The sequence below is a fragment of the Ictalurus punctatus genome, chromosome 20 (genome assembly GCF_001660625.3).
Source record: "Ictalurus punctatus breed USDA103 chromosome 20, Coco_2.0, whole genome shotgun sequence".
NCBI classification, from domain to species: Eukaryota; Metazoa; Chordata; class Actinopteri; order Siluriformes; family Ictaluridae; genus Ictalurus; species Ictalurus punctatus.
Genome location: NC_030435.2, coordinates 17,291,403 through 17,319,259, shown reverse-complemented (window position 1 = coordinate 17,319,259; position 27,857 = coordinate 17,291,403). Strand labels below are relative to the sequence as shown.

Below are 27,857 nucleotides of genomic sequence, written 5' to 3'. Positions count from 1 at the left end.
GTGTAGATCTACAATCTTGTCTCTGACATCCTTGGAGAGCACTTTGGTCTTGGCCATGGTGGAGAGTTTGGAATCTGATTGATTGATTGCTTCTGTGGACAGGTGTCTTTTATACAGGTAACAAACTGATATTAGGAGCACTTCCTTTAAGAGTGTGCTCCTAATCTCAGCTCGTTACCTGTATAAAAGACACGTGGGAGCCAGAAATCTTTCTGATTGAGAGGGGGTCAAATACTTATTTCCCTCATTAAAATGCAAATCAATTTATAACATTTTTGACATGCGTTTTTCTGGATTTTCTTGTTATTCTGTCTCTCACTGTTCAAATAAATCTACCATTAAAATTATAGAATGATCATTTCTTTGTCAGTGGGCAAACGTACAAAATCAGCAGGGGATCAAATACTTTTTTTGCCTCACTGTAAGCTCTTTGCGGACCATGGCATCAGCAGTTAGATTAAACCAAGAAGATGGTAAGAAAATCCCACAGAAACAGCTGATCTTTATTTGGGGTTAATCAAAATAAATTAATTGATGACAGTTGTATGATTAATACTTTTGAACCTGAGATTGAATGTGATCGGTTCATTCTGAACACTGCCACATCTCCAAGTATAAAACAGTGTGCACACTTATGCAACCAGGTTATTGAAACTTTTATATTTTCCCTAAAACGATTGTTTTTCACTTAATTGTTAAACGTTGCAATTTCACATTTAGGGTGGAAAAAGTTCTGACATGATTTATCTTGATTTTTTTACATCACAAAATCCTACCATTTTAACAGGGGTGTGTAGACTTTTTATATCCACTGGAGCTAATGATTGCCAGCAAACTAATGTTAGCATAGGCTAAATGGGTAGAGCGTTACTTAAATATGTAACATTCTATGTAACATTAGCTATGTAACATTCACTAACCTTTGTAATCACTGTAGAAAACTATGTATTTGAGAAGAAAATAAACAAAATCATTTTTTTTTTTTTTAAATGTTTGACCACTCTGGGAGATCCCACATCCATGGGAATCATTTGGCCTAATTTTTATTAAATCTTTATTTATTTATTTTTCTTTTGAGATTTGAATAAATTTTTTACCCTCTCAAAACCGATATATATATATATATATATATATATATATATATATATATATATATATATATATATATATATATATATTTTTTTTTATATATCTCTAGCACTTCCTGTCAGTTCTGTTGAAAATGATACTGTCTTGTTCTATGACTTAGCTGGAACTCTTGAACTGCTTTCCAAAGAACACACTTGAAATCCTATAATTAAACATACGTTCTGAATTCCAGCTAACAGTCTTTAGATGATGAGGTAGCATTCAGGAGGAAAGATAAACACTATGGTAACACTCAAGTGACAAGAGAAGATTAAGAACAGTTCATGTTGTATTTTGTGACAGGCTACATGAAAAACATTAGAAAATTGATTCTTGGATGCGCTCTGGTTCTGCATCAATACAATAAATGCCATTATCACGCATTTACGATTTTAAAAACATTTTTCCTACTATTTTTTAACCTTACATAAATACTTAAATACATAAATATTATGATGAAAACAACTGAATATCATTTAATCAAATTCATTCTCATCTTGCACAGGATTTGGATGCAAATGCAGGATTATTAAAAGATCAAGTAGGCAGTCCAGAGAGTAAAGCAAATTTAGTGTGAAAAGCAGGCAGACATAGTAGAGGAATTATTTATAATCTGTGATTCTGCTTCTGCAGAATTGTTTTGCTCGTTGCCTCTGACGTGGTCATTAGGGATACAATTATATTTAAATATTATATCCTGTATAAAATGTCTGTAAAGCTGCTTTGTGGCAATGTCCTTTGTTAAAAGTTTTATATAAATAAAACTGAATATGGCTTGGACATATTTGTACACTATACAAAACAAAGTCAAAACCAATTTGTCCAACCAAAATTGATCACTGGCAGAAAGCTGGAGCAAGATGCGTTATTTAAATGAATAATTAGAAGTGGAAAATACTGTAATGTGCATCATTAGTAATCAGGATACAGGTCATGTGATAAATCAGGTCTGTAAATAGTTGACTGGCTGAGTATCTTAGGAAATGGAGTGTTATTAATTGATGCAGGTTGTGGCATGATTTACAGTTCCTGGGAAACGGAGTTTGTGTTTTTAAGTAATGTCAGTGACATGACAAGTTTAATGGCAAGTGGTTATCCTGGGAAAAACTTCAAAATCATACAGAGAACAATATCCATCAAGACGCATAATAATTTGTTTTGCCCATGCTGTTGTAAATGATTTTAAGTAGCTATGTTTTCTGTCATTTATAGAAATGAAATGTCAAAAATTCAAAATTTGCAAGATAAATATAATTAATTTAATTAATTAATAATTAAAACCAAGTTTTAACTTTAAATCTAATACAGGTTAAATCTAATTTTCAAAACTGTTTTAATTGTATTGTATTTGACTGCATTTTCTTCAACTGCATTTTAAGGAATTTATCATCATCTTCGGTTACAAATTTATTCTGTAAAGGGTTGTAGGGGATCCAGAGCCAATTCTGGAACACTCAGGATGAGACACCAATCTTCAGAACACCTTCCACACACACATTCACACCTAGTGGCAACTTAGGTCCATATACAAGCACATTTTTGGACAGTGGGAGGAAACAAGAGAACCCAGAGAGAGAACCTCTTTGGACAGTGGGAGTAAACCGGAGAACCCATAGGGAGAACCTCTTGTGACACTCTTATACATAACAAAATATTTGTTTCAGTTTTCAGCTCTCTTAGTGGGTTCTCTGCCCTTTGACATTTTAAGAAAGCTTAAGAGAAGATATAAAGAAATTATCAGTAAATCTGACTTATCAGTCATCTTTTGCTGGACTCCTCCCAAGTTCTCATAACACATTCTCTATGCATAGAGAACAATGGTTTGCTTCTAAAATGGAGCCTTCAACTATTTTGTCTGTTTCTTCAGTTCATATTTCATGTCAGCTTGAGTTTGAGTTTATTTCTTGCTAAATGCTAAACATAATTATCAAAGCCACAAAAACAACTCAAATCTTGGTGAACATTTTTAGAGGCAGTTTGGACTCCCCAGAAAAAATTACCCCATTCCATTTGATATGTTTTAGCTGGGGCATGTCAATTAAACAAACGGCTGGTTTCCATCATTTAAATTTGTCATAAAGATGGTAAAGAAAGAATAAATGTATAGTAGTAAGTGGTGGCCTCAAAATTTGGTTTCATGATTTTTTGTATCATTAGGCAGACATATAAACTTTAATTTATATAATGGGGTAATAAAAAAAAACCAAATGCACTAATGATGTGTAGTCTTAGAAAAATGGAGGCCAGTTAATAAAGGAGTATAGTTAATATATAGAGACAAGCATCTGGATTGTAAAAGAGTGTAAAAAGAGCAAGAAAGACAAACAATGAGAGGAAGAGTGCAATGCAGTTTTGGCACATTTACACTTTTGATTCGAGATAAATGAAACTCCAGACATAGTACAAGTCAACTCAATGCAATGTTACAAATTAGATTATTTTAATCTGACCTAATCTTTTTTTTCCTCTAGTAATTTGTAGTTTAAGATTAAATATATAACTGAACATGATATATTCCATTACCCAATCTCAACTACTTTTAGGGATTGACATTAGAAAGCAAAGTAGTAGCAAATGCTCTGTCACACATGAAAAGGGTGCTTAGTGAAACGGACATGAACTGGAGACATGTTATTCATTTCTTGCACTGACCCTTGCATTCGTTGTAAGAGCATTGAGTGCTGTGCACATGGTATGCTCGGATATTTCATGCTACACTCAGGTATTTATTTATTTTGAAGATTAGAGTGCTGGAGGGCTGCCCATAAGCCCTCCATCTGTTCACCATTTGCTGCTTTTTACACACCCAATATTCACACAGAAGAAAGAGCTGGCCTCTTTCAAAAGAGCTGTGTCTATGTCTCTCACTCAGTTCCTTTCTGTCTCTCTCTCTCTCTCTCTCTCTCTCTCTCTCTCTCTCTCTCTCTCTCTCTCGCAAACATCTCCTCTGGTTTATGTCCTCAGCTTGTGAGATGTTTTACTTTGGAATGGCTTCCAGAGGGAATCATTCTCCAACGTGATTGAAGACTTTCCTTATTAGCCAGCACAGCTGAAGGCCATGAGTGCTGTGGTGCTCGTGCCTTGCGCAATAGAGGAGAACTCTATGAGCTCCATCCAGCTTAAAGCATAGTGTCAGTGCCCTTGGATTATTCGTACTGGCAGGTCATAGTGCAGCTTCCATCATCACCATTGTGACAGGTTGAAAGTTGGCACCTAAACACCAAAACCTGGCCCACTTATATATTGTGAGACTGAAGCATACAGTAGTTATAAGGTATGAGAAGCCTCTGGACAGCATGTTCTGCTTGACCCGAGGGGGGAATGCCAGGGCAATGCCGCAAATGATTAGTAAGACAACAGTAATCTGAGATAGTGTGTGATGGCTGGTCTGTCTGAGGTGGAGCCATGGACACAGGGAGGAGAGAAGGAGTGCTACCAGGAGGAGCACACATATTCACACAGTCTAATCCTTACACTCCAATACACTCAGATATTTACAGAGGCTTACAGCCTATCCTGTGAATGTATCCACCACACCAAAGGAGATGCAGTGAGGGTGTACAAAGCTCTTCTTATTTACTGAGGTAAGTGAAGCTATGAAAGAAATGTGGTTCTTTCTTATTGGGCAGCTTGTCACATGGATAATGTTGTTACATGTGAAGTTTGTTATCTGTTTCAAAGTCTCTATGTATATATACTCTACAAAACCAGAAATTAAAGCTATAAACAATTTCATAATTTTAGTAGTAAATGTGTTTTTAAATAGTCTCTACTCAATCAAATCTACAACAAATAATGAAAATTATAATGGAATTCTTTCTTGACTGTTCACTCTGTTCATGATCTGCTGTTTCAGATGAATGATCTGCCTTTTGCTTTCCGTATGATGAATTCCTGCTTCATTTTCTTTTTAAAGTCCAAATCCATATAAGTGAGGAATCATCATCATTTACCTGGCTAAGTGGTACCCAGGACACCCGGATTTATACACACTCTTCTGCTTTTAAACAGACAATTTACATGCTGAATAAGATTAGAAAAATTCACTCTTCTATCCCTGGACGTGCCTATGCTGAAGGATGTGGAAGAAACTAGATTTCCTCCAGGGTATCCTGACTCATATGAATGATGTAAGCGCTCAAGAAAAGTCTGGAAACGGCGTTACCATGACAAGGAAGCTTCAGTAGTAAACTGTGTCTACCATTTATACTACATCCGGACAACCCAACCCTTCCCAACCCAACCCAACCCAAACCAGCCCAGACGAGCCCAGCTTAGCCAGGGGGTTCCTTCCTTCTTTCCAGAATACATGGAGGTAAAAGGCACAGGGGGAGCATGATCTATCGTCCCCAGTCCTGGCTTACAGAACAAAATGAGGGATTTCCCCTCGCAACCTCTTCCTTGAGGTCAACACATCACAACGCCACCCTGATAAGTCCAACTTAGCGGGGCACTCGGTAAGGACACATCTTCTTCTGTTAACATAAGCTGCTGCCTATAGTCTGGGTGGTAAACGCCACAAATAGCTCAAGTTCCAGGAGGCTCCAATGTGCCAGAGCATGCACATTACTAGCCAAACATTGAGTTTTTGTATACATTAGGATTTATTGTGTATAAAACTTTATTGAGTTAACCATAGGCTGAAAGTGTTAGATTACCTTAGACAGGAAATGTATGTTTGCTGGTTTCTACAAAATACTCCCAGACTTAAATCCCTGTAGAGGATCCACAGTTATTGTTAACTTCCTGTGAGTCATCCACTCTGAACTTTGCACTATATGGCATGCAATTCATGGTATGCCACTTCAGAAGGTAGGGTGTATTTGAATGCAAGTTGGGATCACGTAGTAATTACATTTGTCTACCTGCGTGTTTAATGGCTTTTACTTGTATAGATCAGAAAGGGAGAAAATATTTGTTAGGTCTCATCTTTGAACCAGTTCCTCGTGTTATGACTCGGACTGGTTCATCTGCTATTGTGCAGTCAAACTATACTGTGATACGGTGGTAATTGTATTGGTGAGTTGTGGTACACTGTAGGAGAGGTAGCGGTACAAGAGGATAATATTTATCCTTTTTAATCTCCTGTAACCTGGGATTCCATCTGGTTGAGTTTTATGAAGGCCTTCCCATCAATCACACTACAAAATTTGTCACTCTGCACTTAAATGCTTTCACTCATCCTTCAACTCTAGCTGGTGGTGAAACCTCCAAATCATCCCAATCCATGTGGGGCATGACTCTACCTTATGCGTTGGCATTTTGTTTTGATGCATTCATGATTTACATTGATGCATTTGAGGTTTGTTTTCTCTGTCTTCCCTGCTCTGACATGCTCAGAGGCACTGCATTTAGCTCCAGCCAAGCCTTAGTCAACTAGGCTTTTAAGCTGCCATCACGTTTAAAAAAACTTTGGATGTTTTGTAGGAATGTGAACTCTTCACTGTATACAGATCCTATCAAGAGTCCTCAGAAAAGTGTATAAATGCTATAAAGGCGTTGAGACAAATACTGTCAAATCTGAAATAGTATTCAGAATTCAGCATGAATTTCAAAATGCAGCTAATAGATTCACACATCTCTCCTTTGTGCACCCAGGCTCTTATGTGTTAGATGTTTCATGGTTTCTTATATAGGGCACATTTTAACAAGTGAACAGACATAAACAGAAGTGAAAGAAAGGGGTCAAGATCTTGCTTGGGTCTTCAAAGGTCCCGGGTACTGAAAAATCTATAAAAATATCAAATTCCTCTTCCAGTAACCTCCGTGGATCCACAAATCATCCTGCCTGCGCAAGATACCTAACCTTATGACTTTGAAAGTATACACAGTCTGCATTGCACACAGTGAAAATGTAAAACACTGCACTGCAAATATTCTTGCTGAATGACAGCCAGACTACATGGAACATCTGTACCTGTTTATCAAATGTAAAATACTTACTGGTCAGATAAGCCAGGTGTTAACATGATTAACACAATTACATTAGTATATTCTGATCTAGTCATAGAGACACCAGCATTTATTGTGCAATATCCATGTTACTATAAACAGACTAGTACTTGTGAGATGATATCTTGATTAAATTTCACTTTATTTAGAAATAAAAACCTTCCAACATCGCTGTTTGTGCCTTTTGATGGACTTACCAGTGCCAGTTTTCCCATTTCTAAAATATAAAACCTTGAAGCTGGTTTTAATTTCATGGATGTTAAATGACAGACAGCTGTGTGACATTTTATGGTCAGCCTTCAGCAAATTTATGGCTGCAGTAACACCTTCATGAACGTATTCTCATGAGCAATATTGTGGGACAAAGTGGAAATGAAGTGTAGTAAAGTGGGGCTTATTTGTTGATATAGATAGAAAAGATTTTTGCTTGTATGGAGAATTAAGGTCAAGTCCTTCAAACACAAATACTGTAGCATTTGTTTTTCTACAGAAATGGCTTTGTAGATAACAGCATCAAGTAATAATGGAAGTTAGATAACCTAAATTTCATACATGGTACAACGAAATAAGGTTGTGTTTAATTTATAGTGATCTGCGATAAAAAAAATGACAGAGTAAATATTGCATTAGATATAACAATAGAGTTAGTCAGTAATGTCAAGTAAGTATGCATTGTTATTTTAGCTCAACTTGTGGCTAAATAAACTAACACATGATCAGCCAGATATCCTGATCCCTGCATGGCATAATCAGACTAACAAGTGGTAAGTAGAGGGATTAGGTTTGAGTCTACTGCCAGTGCTTTTGAAATTCTTTTATGTTTCAGAATAGGGGGGGACGGGACGGGACACTTGTAATATTTAATTTTGCCACCTTGTGGACAGAGTTTAGTAGTGCAGTAGCCCAATTGACAGCTGGCCAAACTGTCAATTTGCCATGGCTAGGGGATGTAATGGGATGATGCATTATTGCACATGATCTCCCAGGGCTAGTAAGAATTAGAGTATTTAATGTATGACACAGTTTAGCCGTGCGACAGGCAACAAGGCTTGGCTTTGTGAAATTTGGGCTGCAGCAGCAGGGTTCAAGTGAGCTCTGATTATCCTGTCATGACCTCAGAGCACTGAAAAACAAGATTCACTCTGTGGCATACATGAATTAGGAAACACTGGCTATGACAATACAGGGTATTCAGTCTTCCTATCATACCAGGCAAACTGAGAAGAATCAAATTATGCAGTAGAATAAAATTTGTCGCCATTGTAGACTCAAGGACCTGTACAGAAGTATCTGTCTGTCCCTATATATATAGCCTACATGTAAACCTGATATGTTTTCCCCTTTTAGCCCACTGTAACATCTGTGCTGTGAAATGTAATAGCTTTTCACAAATCCATCATATAGTGGACCTATTTCTTTAGCTTCATATCCCTAAAACAATCACACGCATCACCATATCTTTTTCATTCAGATCTGGACCCCTTTTGTATACAGATTAATTTGGTAATCAAATGTAGCTCATAGACAACAGCTCTGTGATATCAGTTCCAGTTCTTTTCACAGGCTGCTAACCTGAACAAATACACAAATGTGATTATATTAAAACAGACAGGAAAAAACAAATCTGATTTGAGTAGTGCAGCCATCTGTCTTAACATTGCCTGAAGGAGCAGGTCAAGAATTAAGGGGAAATAACTTTTTAAAAAGCTTTTACTCAAAGCACACAGGAATCTGAATGAGTTTGTAACATAAGCAAGACATAATTCAAAGCTTCTGGGAAATGAGGCACAAGTTAAGATACATTTAAGTGACATTTCGAGTTGGAGTACATTAACTTTCTTTTTTTGTAAGGGGAAGGTGCACTGAAATGGTTAGCATATGTGGGTGCGCTGTGTGTGGTGTCAAATGAGGAAACTGCCAGATTAGCGTCACCGGCAGCTTCCCAGAGAGAGAGAGAGAGAGAGAGAGAGAGAGAGAGAGAGAGAGAGAGAGAGAGAGAGAGAGAGAGAGAGAGAGAGCTGATCCCAGGTGTTTGCCCATGTGACTGTAGATAAAGCAGACAGCATTAGCGCTAATCCTGTCCTGATTTTTGCAGAACACTCCTCTTCCATTCCCCTGCTTCTTCTCCACACTCTCTGAAAGGATAGCAGACAGTGAACCATGACCTACTTTTTCTTTTTTTTAAAAAGTTCTTCATAAAAGTGAAGGGAACAAAAATCTATGGTCAGAAGACAAAGGAGCAATTGGCCGTGTTTGCTAGGTGGGAGGGATGTATTACTCTTTCTATCCTGTCGATCACAGAGACACTAGACAATCGTGGGTGTCTTTGAGCTCATGAATGTGGAAGAGGGCAGACAGCACTTCCCTCTGGGTGGGTTATGCTGCTCTGTGACGCTGCATGAAAAGTAGTTTGCAAAGATGCATTTGGCTGGCTTCACATGTCTTGGAGGAAGCACATTTTCACTTTCACCTTCCCCTGTTAGTAGCTGTTATATGTTGTTTGTTTGCAGTAGAATATTCTGTTTTCTTATAGGGGTCGTTTGCATATGCAGGCTTCTGTGATCTCTGTACTGCAGAGGTTTTTATATAAGGTAGCATAGTTCTCAAATAAGGTTTGAGTTCTCCGAGTACTCAAACCTTTATTCTAGTATGTACACACACACACACACACACGCACTCACACACATGAAGATACTCCTGTGTCAACTCTGTTTGAACCTGCAGGGGTCCTTTCATAGGATCATGAATCAAAACCTGGAATATTCCACACAGCCACAGCATTTGGACTGCTGGACCAACTAAGTAAAATATGCCATCCATGTGTTTTGTGTGGACTGTATTTTCATTCCTTAACGAATATAATTAAAAATCTGGGTCTGTTCTGTTGATAAAATTCTGCTCTTTCAGAAAGCCATTGTGAAGACAATAGGGCTATGCTCCTGCAGCTCTGAGATCCAGGAATAATTCGCCCACAAATGTTAACATTGTTGACAGTGAATGATAATTATGCTGAGTGAAAGTTTGCAATAAGTGCTGAATAATCACAATGTACTCCACACAAAGTATTTTTTTTACATGTGCACTGTGAAGGTAAAATCAACATGTGAAGCTGAATGGCTGTTGAAGTTCACTGCACTGCCATCACTGTAGTAATAATAATAGCCGAGCAGAAATTCGTTTTATTTACATAGGCACATATGTTTACTTTATAGTGTAGTTGTATTTTACTTTAATTTATTGTGTAATGTGATGAATACAAATTCTTTCTTTCGAAGGAAGGAAGGAAGAAATAAACAGAAAGAAGTCAAGTAGGGTATCACACTGGAAAGGGTATCATGTGTTCATGGAAAACGACATTTTTATGATTCAGTATATTCAATAAGTGCACTTAAGTGTATCAACATGAGAGCCTTCATCTAGAGCCCATGTGTGGACCAGTGTGCATCTTCTTTGTAGCATCTTATTGTCAAAATAATTAACAGTTAAATATCGTGACCACCACAAACCAAATTCTCTAATTTACTTTTGGAAAGTCTGATTTTTTTCCCCCAGTGCTATGACTGTAGCTAATAGCCTGTTGTGATGGTTGGAGCAAAACCGTGTAAAACAAATATATTCAAACCCATAGTGTGTATTTGTAGCCTCCTGAGGTCAGCTGTAACACCAATTACAACCAGCTGCACTGATAAAAATTGACAGCCTGAACCACATTCTAACACGATACTAACACGAAAGGTACTTAATGACAGACATTATACTGATTTTGCTTTCACATTCAAATCACCTTGAGCACGTATTCATGTCCAAAGAGGAAAATAATTAGCCATCAAACTGATGTGGGTGGACATGGGGAATTTGAAATTGGAACACATTTCTAATGGAAAATGCTTTTTGTTCTTCAATCTTTAAACTGAGTGATGAACACGTTTGTGTGATTTACCCTCTCTGTATTGTGCACACATATCAAGCACATCCTAGATGTCCTCTCAACTGGCAATTATGAGTCAAATGGCAATTTTCAATTGACAGGAGTGGAACCTGATGTGGTTTTCTGCAGTTGTAGATGATCTGCCCCAAGGTTTAATGTGTTGTGTACTCCAGTTTCCTCCCCCAGTCCAAATGATAGGCTGATTGGCGTGTCCATAGTGTGTGAATGGGTGTGTGAATGTGTGTGTGATTGTGCTCTGCGATGGATTGGCACCCCGTCCAGGGTCTACCCCGCCTTGTGCCTCATGCTCCCTGGGATCGGTTCCAGGTCCCCCGTGACCCAAGAGGATAAGCAGTATAGAAGATGGATGGATGGATAATACAATCATTTGTCTCTTAAACTGACAGAAATGTGGCACAGCGTTTTCCAAATCTATGTCAATGGAAAAGGGGAAATAAAGTGCCACTAGTGGAGAATTTAATTACAAATGATCCCATAAAGACTACGATGTGTTTTAAGATGGTGGTTTTCGATTTTTATGGCATCCAAACCTGTGCATGTTCTCCCAGTGTGCGTTTTCTCTGGGTTCCTACCTACCAAAAACATGCTGCTAGGTGGACTGGTGACACCAAGTTGTCCTGTGTATGAATGCGCAAATGTGTGTGTCTGACATCCCATCCAATATTACTGACTTCACACCTACTGCTCCCAGGATAGGATTCAGTGCAAGTTTGACCATGATCCAGGACAAAGTGGTTACTGAAGACCAATGTATGAATATGAATGTTTGTTTTTAAATGAACATTATTTTTAACTTTCATTTGCGGTTTTGTGTTTAACTTCTATTATTTGTAGAAGGCGTGTGATTTGTATTTGTTTTACTCATTTTTTTTTTTTACCACAAGCACAAGTAACCACTTATGCTATTATGCCTTTGTTGCAACACATCTCACACGTGATTACATTTTGGTGCTCAGTAATTCTTGAGTAGTTGCTTATTAAATCCATTAAAATCAAATTACTAATTCTAATTGCATTCGATTTTTCAGCTTCTGAAAAAACTATTAGCGCTATTTTCTTTTCTCACTTAAAATTCACATTTTTTCTTATCTGTGAAGTGTGCTTTGTAGTAACTCTGAGTACCCCTAAATGTACATTTACATGAGTTACTGTCTTGTAGTATGCATTTTTTTTTAATGTGACTTAACTGCAGGAGTGCTGGAATTGACTTTTAGAAGGCTGTGGCTTTTTTATTAGCAGCACTATACTATAATCACGTGTCATTTTGGCTGTGGGTTGTTAAACAATAGGTAGGGAAACACTTACAAGATGGATGTGCGTATCAATAGCTTCTGTCTCTTGGCAGCGTCAATGCAAACAGATGACTTACTGATGAAGCAAGGCTTCATATTCTTTTATAGCCAATTTTACTTTGTCGCAACTTCAGCTCCTAGAGTATACGTCATACTCTTACTGCTATTCTTACAGTTTGTGTATATAGACCAGTTAATTACAACACTAATAGTGAGTACATAAACACCCATTAACACCAGGTGCCCATAATGTTCCAAGTCTAATGCATGAATTAAACAAAGTGGTTAAAGGTGGTGGTGGTAGCAATGCAGATCAACAAGCAATCAATCAAGCTTAGTGTTTGATTATTCATCCTGCAATCAAATGACAAATTAAAAGAGCAGAAAATGATTATTGGATTTCCATGTTAATGACAGCACATCGGCTAATATGCTCCATTTTTGGAGATGTTTATTGACATACCATCATTTTTAAGTTATTACGACGTTACGCAATCTGGCTTAATGGGGATTTGGGTAAAGAAATACTTACGTGCTTGACTGTATGAATAAATAATTATAAAATAATAATTTATCTTAATTTGTGAGAAACAGAGATTAAAAACCTGCCAAAATAGTATTGCATTTTTCATCCTCAGAATGGACAAGATTCAGTGGTGTAGCTTATTGAGGTGGTACTAAATCCAAAACACACAGAACAGGAGATAAAAATGGATCCAAAATTGGAACATGTTTCTCATAAATGGAGATAAGTGTCTCAAGAACTTTCAGAGAAACCTTCTTAGTGATGTCTTATACCGAAGGTTGTATGCGAGAGAGAGACTAAGGGGAATAAATAATGTGATTTATTTTCTGTGGTAAAGTAATACCAGATATTATTTTTCAGGTTTCAGATGATATTTTAGAAAATTAGACGTCCAAACCTAAGGCTGTTTTTATCCAGATGGTCTTATCCACATTTGACTTACAAAAGTGATTGGCTCTCTGCAGACTGGCCAACAAGCTAAGAGGAAACAGTGATTATACACATATCGGCCACTTTAATAGGAACAGCTGTACCTCTGCACATTCAACCAATGATCTAATCAGCTAATCATGTGGCAGCAGAGCAATGCATAAACTCATGCAAATTCATGTCAAATGCCTCAGGTAATGTTTACATCATGGCTGAAATTTAGAAAAAGACCTCATCTTCAACAGTCCATTTTTAATGAGCCTGTGCACAATGTAGCCTCAGATTCCTGTTCCTGGCTGACAGGAGTGAATCTGATGTGGTCTACGGCTCTTGTTGCTCGCCATGGTTGTAAAGAGTTACTGTAGCCTTCATTCCAGCTCAAACCAGTCTGGTCATTCTCCTCTAACCTCTCTCATCAACAAGGTTTCCACCTGCAGTGTAAACTCTATAGAGTTCTGTGTAAACACTATAGACTGCTGTAAGTCAAAAACTCAGGAGACTAGCAGCTCTTGAAAAAGTCCAACCAGCCTCTCTGGCACCAACAACCATGCCATGGTCAAAGTCACTGCGATTACATTTTTCTCCATTTTCTCCAAACATAGAGTTTTCAGTCTATGTTTGAAGACAGCACAAGATCCAGCTGTTCAAACAGCCACGTACAGTTTATTCCATCACCTCGATGCCAGTACAGGAAAGAGGGCTAATCTTCCTTGTTTTCTTACCACTAACATATGAACCGGTTTTGTTGTCACGTACACTGTGCCTTGTCCATTACAGAACTAACATTGGGTTTACTTTTAAATAGACATGCATGTACAGTAAGGGTGGTCTTGTGGTTCTTCCTGCAAAAGCTTCTGCTGTTAAAGTATTTATTTTAAAAAACCATCCATCTCTCTATGGCATAACCATTTCTAGATCTGTATCAGCCAAGGCTAAACAGCTCATACTTCACAGCACACAGAGACCACCACACAGTAAGTGTGCCAAAACACTTTACTGTGAGGCCTGTCTGGATTTGTTCTTAGGTTGTAAAGAGTGGTTATACATCTTTACATCTGCCACATCCTGATCTGGGGAAATGTTTCCCCCTTGCCGATCATGGAAGGCAGTAGATGGCATACACTGGGTGGAAGGCCACTATTTGTAGGGAGTAATACGACTGCAATATTACACAGGGATCTTTAAAAGGGATTGGTGATGATGTATATGATCATATGAACATGTGTTTACTTAGATAATGAAATAAAAGTACAGGAAGTGCAGTCATGCGAGCACAGCAAATATGTAGCTTAGGGAAAGCAGTGTCTTTTGTTATGCCACTCAGAATTCTCTCTCTCTCTGACACACACACACACACACACACACACACACACACACACACACACACACACACACACACACACACACACAGTCATGTCAACAGGAATAACTATGTTTGTCAGGCCAAATCTGCCCCCATTCACTGAATCAACAGTTCTATAATACAGAGAGGGACTGCACTGGGTTCTCACTTTCACAAATACTGACGCTGAATGTTTGGACATGCTTGTAAATACTGATGTGGGGTCCCCACCCTGGCGGATGTTCTACGCCCTCTTCAAAACTGAGAAAAGGATCACAAAGAGTATAGTATGACCTATGGCATCAAAAGAAAACTCTCTTTGCATTCAACTTGAGCAAATACAGAAGTGTTCAGTAGCAATGAAAAGAGAAACACAAATGGGACATAAGAGAAAAATTCCTAATGGGAAAAAGAGTGACTTCATTTCCCAAAACCTGTAATGAGCACAAAACCTATTAGTGCTAATCTATTAATGCAAAAGACAAAACCTGTTTCTTTCAACACATACTGACTTATTACTAACTTTATTTTTTATCAAAAGGGGCAGGCACTGATCAAATCTTGAACAGCAACAAGGCTCTTAAGTAAACAACACCAGTTCACCTATAGGTCTAAACATTAATTCCTAGCATCTGTATGGTGTAACCTGATATCCCCTGAAAGGAAACAGTTTGGTATTGTGTTGGCCTTGGCTTTATATAATGATGCCTAATGTCTGGTCTTCTCTTCTTTGTCTTATAGCGTTTCAATGCTCCACGTTGCTCTAAGATGAAGTTATGGAAAAAGGCCATTTTTGCCTTTACACTCCTTAGTGCTGCTCTCTTTCTCCTGCTCTTCATAATAATGATACCCGCTGGGTCCATCATCCCCTGGGCCTCAGCTGTGTCTGTACATCCTTCAACAACAGCACCATCATCACCAGTATCATCATCATCTTCGCCCAAGGTGACCAGTCATCGGCGCGTGGCCAGAGAATCTGAGGACATGGGTTCCCTCTTATCGGAGTGTAAGATAAACACACACTATTCTCATGTGGATTAGGTGGTCTCAAAATAAACTGATGGGGGGATTAGTGCACTGCTCAGCAGTTCGTGCTGTTTCATTTACACATCTCACTCACATCACACCTCATGTGTCTGGTCACAAGGGCCTGAGCCAGATTTTAGGGGGATAAAAAAGCCCGGTCTTTTAGAATCAGGCCAATTATAAACGGATGGTGAGATTATGGTTTTAATTACAAGAATTTATCTACTCAAAATCCACACATTTAGATAATGAGTGAAAAATCAGCTCTTCGGGAGTTCACTAAAACTCTCTCGGTGTGTTAGTGTGCTTTGCTTTGGTTTTAAATTATTTTAATGTCAGTGAACCACTAAAGATACACTTACCTGATCCCTGAAGCTTCATGTTGCTGAACAAGCTTCAAAGTTAAAAAGCAAAAGGTATCAGTCAAGAGGCCATTGTGAAAAAAAGTATTTTAAAGGGAGACATAATCCCTCTTTACATGTTTTCATAGGTGTTGAAATCAGGCCAACTGCTCTGCCATCTAGCGCACAGACACATGTACCTTCCCATCTCATTACTTTATTATAGTGCTAATCTACAGATGTTTATTTCTTTTCAAATGTTTGTGTGTTTGCAAATCTTTTTCAGTTTCCTACCTGTTTCAGAGCTTCACTGAGGGTGAGCTTCGGAGGGTCATCAGGTCACTGGTGGACAGGAAAGTTGGGAGAAGGACCAAGCGCGCGAAAAGCGCAGAGGCATGCTCATTGCACCAGGTGGTGCTAACAGTGAGTGAGCTGGGCCTGGGCTATGAAAGCGATGAGACAGTGCGCTTCCGTTACTGCAGAGGGAAGTGCAACAGACGCCTCGGCAACTATGACATGGTGCTGAAAAATGTGATTATGAGCAAGACATCCGAGAAAGACATAACCACTAAGGGGGGCACTGCTAAGACAGAGAGGGCACCCTACATCCGCTGCTGCCGGCCCACCAAATACGAGAACATGTCATTCTTTGACAATAAGGCAAAATTCTTCACCATTCAGGACGTGTCAGCCAGAAAGTGCGGCTGTGTGTGACACTGCAGGGTTCGCTGAGATGACTGAAGCAAATGAGACCACTACAGCCATGGGATTATCTAAGCGATTAGATGATTGTATGGATGGGGCTTCAGAAAGAGGCTAGAGTCAATTAGGTGGAAGTGGAAGGTAAATCATATCCAGAAAATCTCACTTGGAGAATCCATGCATTTCATAATCCAAGCCACAGGCTAGAAGGTTGATTCTGACCCTCTGGCAGTGCAGAAGGTAGGAAGATGGAAGTTTTGTGCTTTTAAGGGTTTCTGCAGAGTCTTAAGCAGTTTTGAGCTCAAGAGAAAAAAAAAGATGCTTTAATGATTTGACGGCATGTGAAGTAGCAACCTTCAGTGCTAAGACACAACACTGGCCTTTTACTGAAGCCATGAAACTGTTACTGAGTGGCAACTGCAATAGTGAAAATCCAGAATAATTTGAAATAAGAAATTTCCATATGGACTATAGCAGTATAGAAAAGTGTTTTTGTTTTTTTTGTAACAAATACTATCTACATATTCAAGTATGAAGTTATCCACAGCTACCTCATTTGTATTTGTTACAGAAATATGCATCACACCAACTCTCTTGTGGGCAACTATTCATTGATACAAATGTTTAAATATACAGTCTTCTCAGGTCAAATACTGAAAATAACAGCATGCATTGTTACTTGAAGTGAAAACCCATCAACTCACACACTCATTTCATTTGCTCTTGTCAAGAGTCCAACTTCTCTAATTGTTCATATCATCCCCAAGCAAAATACATAATTGGATGTCTTTTTTTTTTTTTTTTTAACTCCTCCAACTTTCATATAGTAGGTCATGAACACTGTGATGTCTGAGACACTTCTGTTAATGTTATAGTTGTAAAAAAAAAAAAATATATATATGTTGTCTGTATTATCTGTTATATTGATTCTGACATATTCAACTATCAATCTAATGTGCTGCTTTTTATGGACTGTTGTTACCTGAAACTGTGTGGCTCACTTATACCTTAAAAGGTTAAATCTGCTCATGATTCTTAAAGATTATGCTCTAGTACATCCAAGGGGTTAAGTGAGACTTGTGCCTGTTGGATTGTCCCACATTTTAAGCCCACTGTACACAGCATTAACATCTAATTCCCTTTAAGTCAAAGCGGCCATAAATAACCGAACAGAACAGTTAGATAACCTCCACATCTACTTTTAAAGTTTCTCTCTATGTGATTATTCCCCTACAGCAGTGGTTCCCAACCTGGAGTTCACAGAGGGGCACGTGATCTCATTTGCATTGAGGTCAAACATGCATAAAATGTTCCACTATAATTAAATTGTAAAACGAATACCTTTTAAAATGTTATTTTAAAAAAATCATGCTTGCAAAAATAATAATAATGGCAGAGAAACATAAAAGCGGTAATTCCCTGAAAAATAAAACTGTGCATGTCAATGACCCACACTCAATTAGTTTCATCTACCAGCTCATTTTTCCTGCAGTCAGAGGATCAGTATTTTATGAATAAAACAATATGTCTAAGAAACATCAAAGTGCTGATAAAGTAAGGCTATATCTTGAGAGCTATTTTAAGTTCGGTTTTAATGGAGGACAGGACAGGACTTGGCCAGAATGTGTCATTTGTGGGGAAACAACAATTTCACTGCTGATGAAACAGTCTTGTGGCACTGTGCCTGCGTCTTTATGCACTGAGTTTACACGGCACATGAACATGCTTCGGGAGGAAATTAAACCCCGTCTTGCCAATGGGTTGCCAAGGAAAAACGGTTGGGAACCACTGCCCTAGTTTTGTTAAATTATATACATGAGGTAATTAAGCACACAACCACAGACCAATTGCACCTCAATTATTATATATACAGAGCTATCAAGCTCTAAACACGGCCTGCCATAAAATCTAATGGATTTACTGTGAACACAAGGCAATAGGAGCTGAAGGACATGCAGCCTCGTAGTCGCACCAGAGACAGGTAGATTTACATACAACACAACAAAAAAGCCAAACTGAAAATGTCTAGAGGCTTCAATTGATGGAATTTTTTTTTATTGTACCTTGTACTTTTTTTTTTAGAAAAAAAAATGGATCATCAATAGATGCTTTTTACCATGAGCTAATAAGATTTCTATTTTTATAAATATATTTATATACTTGCAAAGAGAATGTTGCAAATATTATGTATTCTCCCAAACTCATCCTTGAAGAAATTGCTACAGTTCAGAGGCATAATATGAAAGTTCTGGAAAACGCAACTTCAGGGGGAATGTGATGCAACAGGATTTCAATACACATTTATCATATTTCAACTCATAGGTAATACCATATATGTTAATATATTCATATTTTATATTTCTTTCAAATACTGTATGTCTCAAAAAACAATGGTTTCAAGTGCTTTTTCAGAGGGTGATACTTTGTTTTGGTGTTAAAACTTTGTATTATTGTTGGGACGGAGTGTTTCTTAGCGTAAAGTGTAGGACTGTATTTTGTTTCATATGTGTACTATGTGTAAAAATGACCTGAAAGAGGCAGTACTATGTGTGTATAGATAGCTTCTCCCCAAGTTACCAATTTACAGATCTGGCAGCGTTGGGACCTTTTTCATACCAACAGCAGATATGTTGATGCAGTGCATCTTTGATGTGAATAATCGATATTTATTGGACAGTGGTGTGCATATTTATTTAGATACTTTACACGAAAGGGAAATATTGACTTATTTATTTAAAAAAAAAACAGCTTGTGCCAAATGTATTTTCTATCAAATCCACTATTCCTAAATAACTGCTGAATAAACATACTCAGCTTTACAAAAAAACAAAACAATGCTTATTTTCCTTTTCATTGCATCTACGCCCCAAGTGTTGCTTTTCTGTTCCTGAAGATTGCAAACGGATGGCTGACTGCGTCATCCCTAATGATAAAATAATAAACATGGCTTAAATGAATGTGCCGAGCCCAAAGAAACATGGTTTAAAAACTCTTTGCAAGTAAGCTTTTCAAGAGAACTGATGAGTCTTTGTTTTTTTGTTTTTTTTTAAAGTAGCTTGTCCGAGATTTTATAGAGTAGCTCTTCCAAGGTGGTCTTTAAAGTCTGAGTGAAGCCAGACGCATTAGTGAACAGCTTCATTAGTATGGACATTACATCAGCTCCAAAAATTTCAGTTACAATATAAGTCTTTTTTCCAAGATCCCAGTTTTTCGGTGGGGAAAATGTTTGTACAACCACAAGTAGCTCATCCATCAACCATAAGATGAGTTCATACAAAAGAAAAAGAAAAAGAAAAAAGAATTACAACATACTCTTTGTTGAAACATGCATGTAAATACAAGCATGGCCCTCTGCAATAAACAATGACCATAGTGAGGAAACTATGTCTGCTTTGTTGTGTGCTTGCACTGCATAAGCCAACACATTCGGCAACCTCTACTTACAACCAGTATATAAATGTACACGCTCCAGCTAGCAAGTAACAGTATGCATTTGAAAACTACGGAAAATGTGAATTAATACCATCGAGACAACAACTAACTGTAAATGATTCAGTGGAATTTTCCTGAAAATGGCTCCAACTGCTAAAAGTTTGGGCAAATGTATCTCCTGTGTTTATTCATGCTACACCACAAACAGCTCCCCTGGGGCCATACCATTCACACAATCATCAAACCATTACAACAACTGAACCGCCTTAAATTCCACAACACTCAGTCACCCAACATTTAATCTTGTATAATGAGTTTCCTAATGAGGACGTTTTTCACCGTTTTTGAGACACATTGCTGCACTGGGCGTAGAAAGACGTGTAAAGATATAGTGTCTGATGATGACAGGCTGATTCATGAGGTTCAATAGACTGATTAACCACATCCTATTTGGCATGTTCAAACTGACACTTGATAATAATGTATGTTTAACACATCAAGTTGTCTGCATAGCCGTGATGTAAAAATTTTCCCACCTTGCTTGGAGTTTATACACGTCATTGAATCTTAATTTGTAGCGTCACTTGTAGTGTCTTCGTATAGGACTAGATCCCAAGATAAACTCTGGTTTCACGGTGACCCTGACCAGGATAAAGCAGTTACTGATGAATATATAATACAATACAATAATAATTCCATCCATTTTCTATACCGCTTATGCCTATCCCAGAGATCATCAGGCACCCTGGACAGGGTGCCAATCCATCGCAGGGAACAATCACACACACATTCACACACTACCGACACTTTAGACATGCCAATCAGTCTACCATGCATGTGTTTGGACTGGTGGCAGAAACCCCTGCAGCACGGTGAGAACATGCAAACTCTACACACGTAGGGCAGTGGTGGTAATCAAACCCCCAACCCTGGAGGCGTGAGGCAAACATGCTAACCACTAAGCCACCGTGTGCCCACAATACAATAATAATAATGCGTTATGCCAGCCTGTACTGCTTTTTGACAGTATTACTAGTAAGGTATAATAATAATAATAATAATAATAATAATAATAATAATAATAATAATAAATGTAGAATAATAAATAATAGAAAATGTATGAGATTTTTTTGATTGAATTGAATGTATGCTGGCTAATGGGTAGGAACTGACAGATGACCAAATTGGGGCAAAATTAATTCATCATTTTAAAATAAATATTTAATATGTTAAAATAGCTAATTATATCTGGGGTCCGTGATTTTTTTCATTTTGTTACAGTGGTTATAATGACAATTCAAATTAAAGCTGCAAGCAACAATGAACAGGCCATCAGACCCGGGTGCACCTTGGGGCTGCTCTGCCAGGGGAACGCCATACTCTTACACTTGTATATTGTTAGGCATGTATCACGATGTAAAACATGTAATTTCCTGTTGGCAGTAGGTGGCGCTATGACTGTAACTGAATATTGGCATGTAAATGTCTTCAGGCCCAGACATTTATCAAAAATGTGAAGTTTTGGGAAGATTAGACATTGTATGCTTGAGTTGTAACAACTTTCTGTTTAATAGCAGTAATAGCACGCTTAGGGAAGCTAAAACAAGCTGGGTGTTGCTAGCATGTTTTAACATGTTGCTAGCATGTTTAGAATTTGCTGGCATATTTTTGTTATATGTTGTTAGGAATACATTAGTGTAAAACATGCCACTTCCTGTTGCCAGCAGGTGGCGCTATGACTATAACTGAATATTGGCATGTAGATGTCATCAGGGCAGTATTCATATGAAACTTGAGGTTTGGTGCAGACTGAACATTTTATGTCTGAGTTAGTGTAAAACATGTCAGTTCATGTTGCCAGCAGGTGGTGCTATGACTGTAACTGAACATATAGATAGCCTCAGGCCCACATACGTATGAAATATGTGAATTTTGGTAAAGGTTTATAAAAAAAACTTCCTGTTTCGTGGCATTAATAGCGTGCTTTAGGACTTAGCTAAGTGTTGCTAGCATGGTGTAACATGTTTCTAGCATATTTACCACGTGCTGGCATATTTTAATGTTGGTAGGAGTGCATCACAGTGTAAAACATGTCACTTCCTGTTGCCAGCAGGTGGCGCCATCATTATAACTGATTATTGGCATGTAGATGTCTTCAGGCCGGGACTTTTATCAAACTTGCGAAGTTTGAAGCAGATTGGACACATTGTAAGTTTGCGTTATAACAACTTCCTGTTTCACGGAGAAACCGTCACGTGCACGCCGTGCAGTGAAAACTCTAAAACGTCGCAATTTAGCATCGTCAGTGCCTTTAGATTAGACTGAGTGTATATGATGCTGATCTGATTAGATCTCTAGGAGTTCGTTAAAGTACGAGGCCTGGAAATGGCAAAATCTGAGCAAAACTTTAAGAGAAAAATCAAAATGGCTTACTTCCTGTTGCGTTTAACAATGGCATGTTACACGTTTACCGAATTTCATATATGCAGGTGAAACATGACGCGAAGCCCACATCGGTGAAATTTTGTAAGTGCCGCTATCGAGCCACACTCAATTCTGTAGTCTCTATCAGATGTAAATTTTCACCAGTTCTGACACGTTTGCAAAGTTTCGTGAGTTTTTGGGCATGTTTGGGCCCTCTAAAATGTGATTCACTTCAGAACATAATAATAATAATAATAATAATAATAATAATAATAAACGGAGCAGATCCAATAGGGCTTCGCGGTGCTCGGGCCCTAATACAAAATGTGTACTAGTGGTGGAATGTTCTGGAATAAAAAAAAGCTTCATGGCTCCAGAAAACAAACAAAAATATTTCTGTACACGTTTAAATAATGGTCCTAGTGTTTGAACAGCTGGATAATGTGGTAAAATAAATCTGTACCCAGGGTGTGTCTACTACTCCCCCCCCCCCCCCCCCCCCCCCCCCCCCTTTTGGTGTCTCTTTATTGTCCTTTTTTACCGAGGGGACACCGGACATTATTCAGGTATCCTGTTATAAACACTAGGCAAGTGCAAACATATTGACCAGTTAAATTAGAGTCACCAATGCTTTAATTCATTTGCATGCCAGAAATAACAGACATATTACTCTAAATTTTGAGCTCAACACTTAAAATGCGTCTCCAATGTTAGTTTTATAGTGACATCCAAGTAAAGGTAATGGTTTAAGTACCCAATGTCACAGGTAAACTATTAGATTCAATATGATTAAGTTAGCTAATAATGTAACTAACTAATGTAACGTTATTCTACTCTCACAAACCGGTCAAGACACTCACCTTAACAATGTACAAAACAAATACTGTTTATGTTTGTATTTACAAGTTGGTGGTAATAAACGTCCATTAAAAATGTTCATGTATGTATTTTAAACTTAGTGGTGTAAATGGCCGTTTCCTGAAGAAAAACAAGAAATTTCTCAACAGAACGGTCTCGAGCGTTTCACTCGTGATTGACGTGGAAAGCAACCAATGGAGTTCCGCTAAAAGTAGAGAGGCGGGACTATAACGAGAGCACCTGGAAAGACGGCGCGAATTACGGACCCGCTCAGGTAAACATGGCGGTTATGTTTATTACTTTTATTTTTATTTTTATTTTATTTTCTACTTCAGGTAATTCTTGTATTTTATAATAGGTGAGAACAATCTGTTGAACCACTGTGGGCAGGGCGTGTGGAGATAATGGGATAACATTACACATTACTTTAATCTTGGAATGATGCAGAAAGACAAAATGGAGGCACAGGTTTTCAGACATGGATATCGTCCCTCCTCACCAGTGTGTGAACAGACCTTCACCTGTTCCCACCAAAATTAATGAACATGAGATACCAAAGTCATAAGCATGAATTGTGTAAATTGAACCCACGTCAATATTTTGTGGTAACTTGATACTTATTGTGGCTTTGGTCTCTGGTCTCAAAACTCAGCCTCAGTAGATTAATTTATGGCCAAGTCTAATGAATAATTAACCATCATGTCATCTTAGAGGGACTGTAGGGATACAACCACTACCAAGTTAAATAAATGCCTTTTCTACTTGATTTTTACCCCGACTGATCACATGACTATCCATGTACTCCATATAATAATATACAAAATGTGTTGTTTGCTTCATATCTTATTCAAGTAGTGCAGTTGGTTTTGGTAACAGAATCCATCATGTAAGAGCTGTTTCAAATAGTTTATGGTGTAGTGTATGTACAGTATATGTTCTGAGAAACACTACAGACCTTGAGTAGAACACTTGTTTTTTTTCTTCTTTCTTTCTTTTTCCCCCAGATAAAGTTATTGCAGTTTCACTGCGTTACAGTTACCCAGTAACATTATTTGCATTTTGGTTTCCAAGCCAACTAAGCCCTCGGGGCATCTACTTTATTGTTTGCCCATGTGACTTGTTTATTTCCATGCCAACCTGTACTCTCTATAGACTTTCAGAGCTTCTCACTCAGATTACAGTCGGATCGGACAAGTGAGGTTGCTGCGCACAGTTAAACCACATAGAAAACCATTTGAATCAAAGTGTAGCTTCTCTAATCTACTGAGGGACACACTCTCTGGCAAGTGTCTTGCTCTTTTGGATCATTTGGTACAGGGGTCCATACAAGGAAGCCTGGAAGAGAGAGGATGGCAGACACACTGGAGGAGTTGAGACAACAGTGTCTGAGTAGAGGAGCAGCTGGGATTAAAGGCCTGGCAAGGCAAGAGACCACACTGTTCTTTTCATGCATACATACATACATACATGACCCCATACTATCATGCTTAATATTATGTCAAAGTAATACACATACCAACTGTATTGTGACATTCTATTTAGTATAGTACTCTGTGGTTAAATCATACAATACAATATTGATGACACCACTGTGTATTCAGAACCTTCCGCATCATGGATGATGATGGCAGTAAGTCTCTAAACCTGGAGGAGTTTCAGAAGGGTCTGGAGACCTATGGTTTGTGTATTGGAAAGGAAAAGGTCAAGGAGATCTTCACTTTCGTAGACAAAGATAGAAGCGGCACCATTGACTTCGATGAATTTCTTGAGAAACTAAGGGTAAGAGACAAAGTGCAAAGACACCATTAAATGTTTTTTTCCAAAGGTAACAACTAGCTTTGTCAAAGAAAAAAGTTATTAGAAACAAGGTGTAATCGTCCAGATGAGCAACAGGCAAATTATTGTTTTAGCTCATGTCAGATCATGTGTCCCCAGCCCCCTATGTCCAGCGCCAGAAAGCAGGTGATCAAACAGGCTTTCCAGAAGCTGGACCGTACCGGTGATGGAGTGGTAACTGTGCAAGACTTGGAGGGAGTCTACAACAGCAAACATCACCCCAAGTACAAGAGCGGCGAGTGGACCGAGGAACAAGTGTTCCGCTCTTTCCTCGACAGCTTCGACTCGCCATATGAGAAAGACGGAAAGGTATTGCTATAGTTATTTCTCTATATCAAACAGGACCGTAACTCAAATAGTAGTGGTAGTGGTAGTTTTAAAGCCAGAAAAAAAACAGGTTATGCATTAATGGGTTATATCCACTACAATGTGATTATTTGGTGATTACTGGGTTATTGTTACTGAATTCCATAAACCACAACATGTCGTCTTTTAGTCAAGTCGTGTTCCTCCTACTCTCTGCTCACCCACTCCCACAGAAAATTTGATGTCACATTATTGCAAGTATTATTTTTGTTTGTAACTGCTCATGTAATTTTCATTAGAAAATGCCATACTATTAAGTATAGGTGTGCCCTATTAAGTATAGCCGTGACCCCCAGCAAAAACGTCACCAGACCAGGTGGCGAAATACAAAGCTCATGGGACAAAGAAGAATCACATACATTAACATGAGTATATTGGGTGCTTGTGCAACACATTTACCATGTTCAGTAACTCCTTTCAACTAGTCAAGATCACTCTGATTTAAATGATTAATTATAAAGCATTTACTGAAAATTAATGTCATGTCTAGTGAGCTCCTAGTTCAATGAATGTGGCCTTTCTTTGTCCTGTGAGCTTCATATCTGTCCATTTCACTCTCGTGACTTTATTATTGGGACTCGTGGAGGGTCACAGTCCTGACACACACCTCAACTCTTCACGCATACTGATCACTTTAATAAACACAACTAGAGCAACCTTGTAGGTTTTGAGGTAGAAAATATAACACAGCTTATCATACTGTAGTTGGACTGTTGCGTAGCTTGGCAGAGACACTGGACCTGATGCACTCATACCAGCTGCACATATATTGTCCGTGTACCATGTCGAGATAATTCTCCAAAACCCTACAGACAGTAAATATATAAAACCAAAGGCCACATATGTGTAGGTGCAGTAGTTGTAAATATATTCAATTTATTATGGGGGTGTGTGTGTAGTATAATGTAATGTAATGTTGCAGTCTTTAGTAGTAACTTGACACATGCTCCTCTCCATGGCAGGTCACTTTGGACGAGTTTGTGAACTACTACAGTGGAGTCAGTGCCTCCATAGACAACGATGATTACTTTGTGACCATGATGCAGAACGCTTGGAAGCTGTAGTCACCACGGATCTCATCTCTTCATTGGAAGGATAGAAATTTGTAAACTGTTCACTTTGCTTGAACTACTACTGGAAGCAGTAAATGATGTTTTTGGCTAAAATGTTTCACTTCCTGGAATTTGAATGTGCTTAAAAACTGCATCTGTGCAGATATTTGTAGGGTACACCTAAACAATAAATCATACTTGTATCTCAGCAAACCACCAAAATACTTCAGTCCTAATGACTATGAAAAATTATTTCTTCATGCATATCTCAAAGAGCAGTACAATTACTTCCAAGATAACACAAACTTCTCACACTGTACCAGTGTTCAACAATAAATGATCTGACACCCCCTGGTGGACACAAATGTACTGTTCAGATGAACCTCATCAACTGTGAACAGGTGAATTCCTAAAGACGTGCTTAATAATAAATCACATGCTAACGGAGTAACATTTAAACGTATTCCCAATACTGTGCAGTTATTTCTTATGAATTAAGCAATGTGCACCTTCCTCGAAGGAAAAATAAAAAAAAATAGCCAGCACTTAACCTTGAATAAAAACACCGGTTAATACAGTGTAAACCAAAGTTAACTGATTCCAGGTTTTAATTCACAGTCTGCTGCTTTAATGTTACAAAGCACTTTGATTTTCATTAACAAATCAAGACTGATAAAAAGGTAAATGATAGACCACATTTGACATTACACAAAAATTTATTTCAAAGCTTTTCCTTTTTTAACTTTGATTTTTTTTTTCTATTTGTTTTGTAAAGGAGATTGGAGACATGTTCTAGTAAATGATAATATATTCATAGAAATTTACATGAGAAGTTCTGTATTCACGTTTCTAAATGCACTCAGTATTTCACACACACACAAAAAAAACAATCATCTCCATTGTACTGTCTCCAATATCACGGAAATGGATAAAAAAAAAAGTTAATAAAACATTTTTTTTTAAAAAAGTAACATATTACAAACATTCAGAATATGGAAAATAGACATGGATATCTGCAGAGATGTTGATTTAATTTTTTTTTTCATCAAATCAAAACAGAAATAACCATATCTGTCCATAAGCAAAGCTAAAGGGCAGATTCTGGTGATTCCATAATGGTGAGGGGGCCAAAGTTAATTCCCTTTTACCTTTCTTATCTTCTTCTCAGTGATGGAACATTGGAGAAGCACAGATCCACAATA

General features: G+C 38.0%; 2 protein-coding genes across 4 annotated transcripts; both read left to right on the top strand.

The window, feature by feature from the left end:
- Positions 1 to 4,096: 4,096 nt before the first annotated feature.
- LOC108280202 (glial cell line-derived neurotrophic factor) lies at positions 4,097 to 17,598 on the top strand. Its single transcript, XM_017495028.3, has 4 exons — positions 4,097 to 4,712; positions 4,985 to 5,585; positions 15,360 to 15,624; positions 16,272 to 17,598. The coding sequence occupies exons 3-4, from the start codon at positions 15,387 to 15,389 to the stop codon at positions 16,697 to 16,699; spliced, it is 666 nt and encodes a 221-aa protein (XP_017350517.1). The 5' UTR covers positions 4,097 to 4,712; positions 4,985 to 5,585; positions 15,360 to 15,386; the 3' UTR covers positions 16,700 to 17,598.
- A 6,039-nt stretch (positions 17,599 to 23,637) lies between these two features.
- capsla (calcyphosine-like a) lies at positions 23,638 to 26,879 on the top strand. 3 transcript variants are annotated; one of them, XM_017496087.3, is made up of 5 exons: positions 23,638 to 23,675; positions 24,562 to 24,824; positions 25,003 to 25,180; positions 25,337 to 25,546; positions 26,566 to 26,879. In XM_017496087.3, the coding sequence occupies exons 2-5, from the start codon at positions 24,751 to 24,753 to the stop codon at positions 26,665 to 26,667; spliced, it is 564 nt and encodes a 187-aa protein (XP_017351576.1). In that variant the 5' UTR covers positions 23,638 to 23,675; positions 24,562 to 24,750; the 3' UTR covers positions 26,668 to 26,879. The 3 variants fall into 3 exon arrangements, with proteins under 3 accessions (XP_017351576.1, XP_017351575.1, XP_017351577.1); XM_017496086.3 differs by having other exon boundaries at positions 24,554 to 24,824; XM_017496088.3 differs by having other exon boundaries at positions 23,644 to 23,675; positions 24,719 to 24,824.
- The last annotated feature ends 978 nt before the right edge of the window (positions 26,880 to 27,857 follow it).

Coding starts and splice junctions, on each gene's coding strand:
- capsla (XM_017496087.3), top strand. CDS start 24,751: ATGGCAGACACACTGGAGGAGTTGAGACAACAGTGTCTGAGTAGAGGA. Junction 25,181..25,336: donor AATTTCTTGAGAAACTAAGG/GTAAGAGACAAA, acceptor ATGTGTCCCCAG/CCCCCTATGTCCAGCGCCAG. Junction 25,547..26,565: donor CATATGAGAAAGACGGAAAG/GTATTGCTATAG, acceptor TCTCCATGGCAG/GTCACTTTGGACGAGTTTGT.
- LOC108280202 (XM_017495028.3), top strand. CDS start 15,387: ATGAAGTTATGGAAAAAGGCCATTTTTGCCTTTACACTCCTTAGTGCT. Junction 15,625..16,271: donor GGGTTCCCTCTTATCGGAGT/GTAAGATAAACA, acceptor AATCTTTTTCAG/TTTCCTACCTGTTTCAGAGC.